Genomic DNA, 10,451 nt, shown 5'->3' on the forward strand with positions numbered 1-10,451 from the left:
TCTCCCCGGTATCCTCCATAGCCTCCCATTCCCCTTAGAGGAGGCGTTCCCCAATTGTCCCGATCGTCCCTCTGACGAATATACTCTAACCCCTCTTCATACTCACCTCTCCTCCCTTCAACATCATCTCCTCGATGCTGAATACCTTCAAATTCAGTACCTCGACGATGAAGTTCCTCCATTCTTCCTTTAAAATCCCCCCTCGATGCTAAATTCTTTCAAATTCAGCACCTCGGCGATGAGATCCCTTTCTCCTCCCACCAAAATCAGCCACCTTCTGTCATATCCCATACCCATCTCTTCCCTCGAAAGAGACTCTAGAGGAGGCATGTCGTTCTCTTCCTCTAGGATCTCTACCTCCGAATTTCTCCTCCCCCGCAAGGGGTTCGGATTTGCTCTCATGCCATGGCCGTCGGCGGTCTCTCTTACTTTCGATGTCGCCGGATTTGTTTTCATCTCAAGTAGTTTCTTCAACATTTCCTTCATTGCGGTGAACTTCCGCTCCAACCTTTCATTATTGGAGGTGACTTGATTTTGAAGGTTGAAGAATCTTTCCTCCAAATCGGCTTTCAATTGGCCAACTTCGCCTTCCAAGATGTTAGCCTTCTTTCCGGCCATCGTTCTTCTAAAGATTCACGAAGATCTTTTTCCGGAAACGAAACTCCCGTTGAAATTTCAGGATTTCAGCCAGCAACGGTCCCAAAAACGATGCTCTGATACCAATTTGATAGGAAACACTTGGATTTACAAGTGTTCCTAGCCAAAATCAGTAAACTGCAGCAATGATATTGCTGTCCACAGCAGGAAACAGTCCCCAAACAGAGAAAAACAGGAATTTTACACAAGAAATCTAAGAAAAAAAAAAACCAAACAAAACCCTTGTATTTCACTAGTAGATGAATAAAACAACAAAGATACAATTGATCCTCAATTCGAGAGGATGATCGAACTCTCCCAAATCTCTAGACGCCGCTAGAGCCCAAAGAAAACCTAAATCTAAGAGATCTCAAATTTCAGCCAAATTCAAGATGCACCAAACCCTAGAAAAATCAACTACTTAATGCATACAATTCAAAAGGAATTCGCTAAACAATCCCTGCAATCAATTTCCCTCCTAAACTCCCTCAAATTTCCTTCCCGAAACTGTCCCGCAAGGCGCTCGTCTCGCGCGGCTTACGCCCAAGCAGAAGCTTTCTCCGCTGTTTTTGCGATTTCGCTCGTGAACTGGTCCTGCCTGGACTGGTTGGACCGGTCCAGTGGACCGGTCTAAAAGAGACAATCGAAGAGAAAGGTAATTGTTAAACTTAGTTATAATATTTTTTTAATGCATTTGATGTTTTAGTAACTCTTTCAATGCATCTGTTCCTGTCTCATTAATTTGAGCTTTCGGGTCAGGTCGTGACAAAAGTGGTACTAGAGCTAAAGATTTTCATAGTATATGAATCATAGTGAAAGAGCCATAGAATTAATTAAGGAAAATTATTTGTGAGAAATTTAAAAGTTCAACCGGATAGTATATAGCTATATTATTTAATAATAACATATAGTAAATAGAAAATATAAGTAAATTTATGGGACAAAATTATTATAAGTGGGGAAGATTTGTAAGATACTGAACTGGTGGGTCGTAGAAGTCAAAGATATTGAAGGAGATGGATAAGTTCGTCATTTCGATACTAGGAAGCGAGGAAGATCAAGGAGCGTCCGTTACCTGGAGGGGGAAGGAATGTACGAGGAAGCAATGGGATGGCTGCTCTTGATCGATTAGTGTCATTGTCGCCTTCATCGATTGGAGTTGTGGAAGCTGAAGGAGGGCTCGAATATGCTGATTTGGCGTAGCAGGTTTTGTCGTTTGGAAGCAATGAAGAGGAGCTCGAGTCGACTCCATTTGGAGTTGTAGGGCTTCATCACTATAAATTAGAGAGGAGAGGGAGACGTGAGATTTTGAGAGAGAGAACAAAGAGATAGCAAGAGATAGAGATCGAGTGAGAGCAAAAGAGGGGGAGATTGAAGAGCCTCGTGACTCGTGTGATTGGTGGTGAGCTTGTACACTCAGAGACGATTTGAGGAGTTAAAGGTAATTTTTTCTATTTATTAAAATTTTGTCTAAATCTAGATTATAATTTAGAAAAAACCAATTTATAAAAGTATATTTTAGATTTAAAATATAGCTTAAATTTCGTAAAAGAGAAGTTTAATATGTTAATGATGAAAATTTATAAATTTAGAATTATTTAATTGCAATGATTAGTGTTTATATATATATATATATATATATATATGATTAGTGTTAATATATGTGAATGTATTTAGAAAAAGATTATATTTAATATTTATGTATGATTTTTAATTTATTAATCTAATTAATAAGAACAGAGAATTTGTGAGAGAATATATATGTTGAAGGGTGGAAGTTTATATTTTTGTAATATTAAATTCAAAATATCTTAACAAAGAATTTTATTTAGAAAATAACAATAATTAGATTAAACTTTAAGTAAAAAGATTAATGAGAAATAAATAAGGAGTCTAAATTTATGAGAGATTTCATTTAATTGAATTTTTAAATAAATGGATTAAAGATATTTTCTTTTATAGCAAATGAGAGTTATTTAGGAATAGTAAATAGGGATAGAGATATGATTAAATAAATAAGTTAACATAATCTAATAGAATAATATAGTTGATCGATTAGTAGAGTTCAAGTAAAGATTAAAAAGGGCAAAAATCAGGCTATTTGAAATTTAAGGTGAGTACTCATATTCTAATTTATAGTAATGCCATTTGTTTCTCATTCACTTGATGCATAAAATATTGATTGAAATGATATAAAGAATACCATAATGAGATCACTTATATCATGAAATTTTTAAGTATTGATTTAAAAGTATATCACTTGTAATCTTGGACCACTTCTCTTTTCATGCTTTAAATTTTATGTTTTGCAGGCTATAAGGACAAACTATAGTAATATTCATCTACATCCTGATCAATTTCGAGATATCCTTCTAGATAAGGTTAATACTATAAATTCTTCCCATTGAAAAGTTTTAATTTTTTTGTTATCTTTTAAATGCATTGTTACGCATGGTTGGGTTATTTGACGAACAGTTTTGTTTGGTTGAAGGTTGGCTTTAGGTCTGCCGATACCATCACAGACAATTTATCTGGCACAGTTGCTGGTTTTGACAGGCCAATCATTGCCTTCAAAAAGTGATTTTTTATTGGAAGGAGAAATGGTAGAAGTTTTCAACAGTTTTACTGTCACGGTATTTGTTCAGTCTAATAACCATTCGAAGTGTAAAATAGCTTCCGTTTTATTCTGTTCATATTTTTATTCTTTTGGCCTGTGTAATTCCTAGCTTATTATATGCTTGTCCACTGTACTTGTTTGTGCTCCATTCTACACCTTTAATATGTTTTGGAAATGTAATGGCATGATATAATAATTTGAAGCAGCATTGTCCTTTCTGTAAGTGCACTGTTTCACACTTTTGTTTCGTTTAAAGATGTGATGATAGCCACGGGCGAAGCGAGGGTGAGGGGGTCAAGCAGAGGCAAGTGCCCCCCCCCCCCCCCCCCCAACCCCCCCCCCCCCCCGAAAAAAAAAAAAAAACTCTTAGTATATACCACCTCCCCCGAACCCAAAAGAAAAGAAAAAATATGTCAATGCCCTATTTCTTTGGTTTGCATCACGCCTCTTTTTCGCTCGACCGCTCCGCTACCTACGCTCCTCCCCTGCGACTCGCGAGTCGGTGCCTCGAGCACTGATGTAGGCAAGTTTCAGATTTTTCCCACTTTTTGCCGTTGTATGTTGCTACGAACCCCCCCCCTAGAAATTCTTCGGTTTTCCCCCATCTTGGAGGCTGCTATGCTTCAATTTTTCCCCCTATCCTGTTGTCTATTCACCTCCCTTTTACGGTTTGGTGGTTGTTGTTTTTCTGCTGATTTCCTAGGTGGCTGTTAGAGTTCTGCTAGGTTTCCTAAGCAGATTTCAGTCTTTTGTGTCATTGGCTGCTGTGAGTTGTTTCGAATTCCCCCCATTGGTTGCTGTGTTGCTTTTGTTTTTTCCACAGGAGGTTGCCCCTTCGGTCCCTGCTTGCTGCAGTTTTCAAGGGTATTCTAGTAGCTGCTTTAGAGATTTTTTAATTACCTTGCATTAAATATTTTTTTTCTCCTTTTCCTCCCTATAAATAGTGGTTCTTTTCCTGCAGTAAAAAAAGTTTGGTGTGAAAATGTTTGGAATGTAAAAATCTGCGGATTTTTAGCTTGCGAGTTAGTCTCCTTTTTCCTTCTCATCTTAAAATTCGTCTTGGTCTTCTAACCTCTTCTTCTCTATCCATGGTTCCCGCCTCACTTAATATAAGTTTTATGGTTTATGTTTGTCATATTTATGTTAAAGGAGGACTTTTTGTTTGCAATCTTAGTTTTTTTTGTTGCATCAATTAATTTGAAGCATCATACGATGGCAAAAGTGGGGAAAATCTGAAAACTTGCCTACATCAATTCTCCTTTAGTGGAGAAATCTCATCACCTAATGAGTTCGACTCAAAATTTTGAAAATCTGGCATTTCCAATTCTTGAATTAATATGTCTTACTTTCTTTTGATTATCTCCTTTGCTCGTTCAAATTCAGACAGGAATTGAAGTTTCTTAGCTTCAAATTTCTCGGCACTTAAATGCAGTTGTCTTTGAATCTTGAGAAGCTCATTTTGTAGAGGATTAGAAGAATATGCTCGAGGTGGAACCCATTTTGTTGTTGGAAGTATGTCTCAGGAATGCTAGGCATAGTTAAATGACTTTCTTGTTTACCTTCAGCTTGATTATTTTGACTTTCCATTTTTTTTAAATGAAAGTGAGACACTTACAACATCCTAGATTCTCTGATACCAAATTGATGCAAAAAAAAAAAAAAACCAAGATTGCAAACAAAAAGTCTTCCTTTAACATAAATATGACAAACATAAACCATATATTATATTAACTTTGAGAAGAAAGATACAAGTGAGGCGGGAACCATGGATATAGAAGAAGAGGTTAGAAGATCAAGACGAATTTTAAGAGGAGAAGAAAAAATGAAATTAGCACGCAAGCTAAAAAACCTGCAGGCTTTTACATTTCAAACATTTTCACATCAAACTTTCTTTTATTGCAGGAAAACAACCATTATTTATAGGGGGAAAAAGAGAAAAAATATTTAATGCAAGTTAATTAAAGAACCTCTAAAATAACCACTAGAATACTATTGAAAACCGCAACAAGCAGGGTCCGAAGGGGCAGCTGCTTTGGCAAGAAACCGAAGCAACTCACAGCAGCCAATGACATAGAAACTGAAATCTACTTAGAAAACCTAGCAGAACTCCAACAGCCGCCTAGGAAATCAACGGAAAACCAACAGCCACCAAACCGTGAAAGGGAGGGGAATAGATAGCAGCATAGGGGGAAAAATCGAATCATAACAACCCCCAAGATGAGGGAAAACTGAAGCATTACTAGGGGGTATTCAAATCATCATAAAGCGGCAAAAAGTGGGGAAAATATGAAACTTACATACATCACAGACAGAGACGGTCTCTCAGCTTGCTTTCTCTCGACCCAGACAGAGACGGGTTAGATGGTAGATGGGCTCTCGGCTTGCTTTCCCTCAACGCAAACGAAGACGAGCTCTCTGCTCTCGGCTTACTTTTCCTCCACCCAAACAGCAGTGGCAAAAAGAACTGCTCCAGGTAATGATTTTTTTTTTTTTAATTTTTGTTTGTTATCAATCAACCTAAAACATGTCAAATCTTACATCTGCGTCTGAGGATGCCAGCTTCTCTTCAAACCTTAACCATTTAGCTTGATTAATCCACAAGAAGCAAAAAAGAAGTGCAATCTTTCGGGAAATCCAATCCTCATCTCATCAAGAGTTTTTTAAATAAGAGTAGTACTAAATTTTCTACACATATGATTAGTATTTTATTCGGTATTTTTTGTGTTTAAAAGAAAATATTAATGTCTAATAATATGAAATAAAAATGTGTGCACATTTGTTTGAATTCCTCAATTTTATATCTTAACAGTATATATACTTTTAGGGCATCTTTGAGTATGAGTTTGAATATCCATGGAAAGATATTTCTAGCGATCATCGAATTCAAATGCATCAAAAAACTATGGATGAGAATAACAATAAAGTTGAAGAACAAAATGAAAAGTGCATTAGTAGAGGTAGATTTACCAAAGCAATATATGGAATTAAATGTAGAAAATCTTCCATCATATCCAAGATTGAGAATTCTTATTAGTGAGTGTAACCCTGATATTCGAGATAAAGTTCTTAGAAAATATTTACAAAGAGGACCATTTCAACCTCGCAGTCATGATTTTTCAAAATCTAAGTTTGAGATGAAAAACAAATGCTTTAATCCTACTTGGTTTGACAAGTACTTGGATTGACTAGAGCATAACATATATATAAAAAAAACATATTGCCTATATTGTTATCATTTTAGAACATCCGGTAGAGATAACGAAGAGAAGGCATTTAATAAAAATGAATTTTCAAATTGAACAAAAAAAAACTAATAGGTTTGAGGTTCATGTAGAAAGCCATAACAGTGTGTATAATAAGGGTAGACGAAGCTGTGAAGACTTAATGAGACAGAGTCAGCATATTGTTTTTAGATTCCAAAAGTAGTTAGATCAAGCTTCAAATGTATATTGCACACATCTAAATACTTCGTTTCATTGCATAGGATTTCTTTTAAGATAAGAATTGGCTTTTTGGGTATATAATGAGTCCTCTAAATCAAACAATAAGGGAAATTTTCTTCAATTAGTGCAATTTTTAGCTGAACATAGCAAAGACACAAATGATTTGGTACTAAAGAATGCACCTGAAAATTTGAAATTATTTGCGCCAGATATTCAGAAAGATATTGAAAGAGTAGTAATTAGTAAATTTATTAGTGAGGACATTGGTAATATTCTTTTCTCAATTTTAGTTGATGAATCATGTAACATTTTTGCAAAAGAGCAAATGACAACTGTAGTGTGCTTTGTTAATAAGAAAGGTTAGATAGTTGAGCATTTTTTGGGGATTTCTCATGTGCTAAATACAACATCAAGTAGCCTCAAAATAGCAATTGAACAACTTTCAAGTTATGGATTGAGCATTTCTTGAATGTGTTGTCATGGTTACGACGATTCTAGTAATATGAGATGAGAGTTTAATGGTTTAAAAGCTCTATTTTTGAATGAAAATAAATCAATACATTACATTCATTACTTTTCAGATCAGCTTCAATTAGCGTTGATATTAGGAAAAAAAATCATGTTCAAATTACTTCATTTCACTATGATTTCAAATGTGATGAATATTGTTAGTGTTTCTTATAAGTGTCATGATCAATTTTGAGATATACAGCAAGAGAATACATTATATCAATTACAAACTGGAGAACTAATAATAGGGTGTGGCTTGCTTCAAGTAATAACCCTTAAGCATGCTGGCGATAAACGATGGGGTTCGTATTATGAATCTATTATAAGGTTGATCACAATGTTTTATACAATTATTGATGTCCTGGAAATTATTTTGGAAGATGGTGTAAGCTCAGAATAAAGAGGTGAGGCATATGCATTATTGGAATCATAACAAACCTTCATATTTTCCTTTTTCCTACAACTGATGAAAGATGTTCTTGGTATCACAATCGAACTATCACATGTTTTGTAGAGAGGAGAATAAGATATTTTAAACGTCATGTCTGGTTTATGTATGTAAAATCAGACTAATAGATATGAAAGATAATAAGTGGGCAGACTTCATCAGTAAAGTAACTCAACATTCTATGAGCAACAAAAAATTGAAGTTTCACATATGGATGATAAATGGGTTGCTCGTGGTCGGCTTCATCGTAGAGCTCAGGATATAACAACTTCATATCATTTTACTGTTGAAATTTTCTTTACAATTATTGATATGCAAACTTTAAGAGTTGAGCAATCATTTTATAAAAGCAAATATTGAGTTACTTTTGTCTATTGTCTGTTTCGATCCTAATAATGGATTTAATAATTCAAAAAAGACAAGTTGATTAGAATGCCACAGTTTTATGCAACTGATTTTACTATTTTTATCAGATGATTCTTGAAAATCAGTTGGCTACTTACATTATGGATATACGATCTGATGATCAGTTCTCTTTATTAAAAGAAATAGGAGGCCTTGCTTAGAAAATGATCCAAAGTAGAAAGGATATAATATATCCTCTTATTTTTAGACAACTAGAATTGGCATTGGTTTTATTCGTTGCAACAACATACATCGAAAGAGCATTTTCTTCCATGAATATTACAAAGGATTTGTTGCGAAATAGAATTGGAGATCAATGGATGACTGATTTATTAATCGCTCCTATTGAGTAAGAAATTTTAGATTGTATTGATAATGAAGTAATTATTCAACTCTTCCAGAATATAAAGAGTAGACGTTATAAATTGTAAGTTTATTATATATATTCTTTACGCACTTCAATTCTTCTTTCTGACTTAATTTTGGTGTGAATAAAGAGTAGTCCTGCCTTCGCACGTCATGCAACAATTGAGAGATAATAAATCGTTGAGAATTGATAAAACCAAGGTTTATTTGAATTTGTTGATAAAACCATATCCCCAAATTGTTGAAATAAAGTTAACAATGTTGATATTACTAGCCAAGGTTTTAAATGTTTAAAATTTTGAATTTGGGCGTCTTTTTTCATTAACATTCCGTTGTTATTATTCTCCTGCAAAAGGTAACGCTATGCTGCCTACCTCGACCCAAAGATTATCTTGGTATGTTAATAGCCGAGTTAGCTTCAAGGGATTATGTGCAATACAATCATATGGGGTAATTAAGTTCTCTCCCTTTCTCCATCTCTTAGTATCAGCATATCAAGATTTGTTTTGGAGCTATGGGTCGGGCTAACTTTGGATTTCTCTTTCTACAAATTTTATCAGATGATTGTATAGTTCTGCAATATTAATTTTATCTCATTATCACTCTTATTCTTTATTTGGGACAATTTTTTCATTTGTAGTCAGTCATTATTTTTTCAGAACTTTCAAAAAATTTTTATACTAGGGAAGATGCTTTCTTCAACAATTTTATAAAATTACTTTGTATACAACAATTTTATAAAATTACTTTGTATACAACAATTTTATAAAGTAACAAGAAAGCTATACCAAATGTAGCCTTAGGCTTTGTTTGAGATGATTTTTTTATTGCTTTGAAAAGTTACTTTTTCGTACAAAATTTCTTGAAAGCAAGAAGATAGTATTGGATCAAATTGCTATTTTGCAGTCGCCTAAAACTTCAGTGTGAATTACTTGGATCGTTAAAAACATATTATTTTTTGTTATGCTCGTGCAGCATGAAGAGATTAGAGAGCACCGAATACTAATCAGATACGAAACAAATTATAACCAAGGCCTCTTGCTTTCGCTGCGTTTTGATCAATTTCCATGCACCATACAACACCATGGGATTTTTGTTGATGCATTTGAGGCTGAGGAATGGAAGATAATTATTGCCTTTGTATTATTTTGACTTCTGCCGAGCTATATTTGTCTGCATTAAATGGGCACTTAACAGCTCTGTACTACACATCTGGGCTTTGAAATTCTTTTTTGATTAACGCTAGTAAGCAATGATATTTAGATTGTTTTACAAGTTGTACAGGCTCAAGTTCTTTTCTCATGGCATTGTACTCTTCAGGGGTTTTATCCAAGGTGTTGGTTGCAATGCACATTTTTTGTTAGTGAATGGCCAATTTAAAGGACATGGGACGGGAACATAATGAAAATGAACGCTGGGCATGGAAAGGGTTTCTGAATCCTGTTTCATAATTAGGTAGTTCTGTTAGGTTCTTTAGAAATGGTATTTTTAAATTTTTTATTTATTTCCAATCAAATAAGTATGTGGTTTGTTATCAAAATTGTGTCAAGTCAGCAAGATAAGTTGGTCTATAACGGAGTGATTTTATTGAGAGCTAAATTGGTTCTGTAAGAATGAAGATTTTCAAAAGCGATATGAGTAATTGCCTAAAGCCTCGACAAGTTCTTAGGAATAAAATACTACCGGTTGTTATCTTGATATTCATTCACGTTGGGGTAGAAAATTCCTTATTTGTTCAACTACATTATAATTCTGTGTAAGGTGTGAATCTTACAGTAAGTAAAATGATTAAAAATGATTCAGAATTTTGTTTCTAAATGATTTTTTATATTTGAAATAGTTTTAAGAATTATAAATTTATGGCCAGAAGCATTGACATATAAAGACCAAGTAGGATGTTATGAAGGAATTTTTATTTGGTCCGGTGAATGTACGCAACTCTACGTTCGGCCGCCAGTAGAATCGTGCCACGCGTTTTCATTATTTACCGCGTGCCCCGACAACCCGACCCAGAACGGATCCAAAA

At 34.6% G+C, this 10,451-nt stretch overlaps 1 protein-coding gene across 4 annotated transcripts in view; it reads left to right on the top strand.

Annotated features, from left to right (window-relative positions):
* Positions 1–9,776, top strand: part of LOC110094479 (probable RNA methyltransferase At5g51130) — a 71,072-nt gene extending 61,296 nt beyond the window's left edge. For 3 of the 4 annotated variants that reach the window (XR_003702110.1, XR_002302868.2, XR_002302869.2), the window contains 3 exons: positions 2,949–3,017; positions 3,128–3,269; positions 9,401–9,776. Coding sequence is in view for 1 of the 4 variants with exons in the window: in XM_020819732.2 (XP_020675391.2) it covers positions 2,949–3,017; positions 3,128–3,217 (159 nt within the window). In the remaining 3 variants the exon portion in view is untranslated. Of the gene's footprint in view, positions 1–2,948; positions 3,018–3,127; positions 3,477–9,400 lie in introns of those variants that run through there. The other variant, XM_020819732.2, reaches the window with a different exon arrangement.
* The last annotated feature ends 675 nt before the right edge of the window (positions 9,777–10,451 follow it).

This window comes from Dendrobium catenatum, unplaced genomic scaffold (genome assembly GCF_001605985.2).
Source record: "Dendrobium catenatum unplaced genomic scaffold, ASM160598v2 fragScaff_scaffold_130, whole genome shotgun sequence".
Taxonomy (NCBI): Eukaryota; Viridiplantae; Streptophyta; class Magnoliopsida; order Asparagales; family Orchidaceae; genus Dendrobium; species Dendrobium catenatum.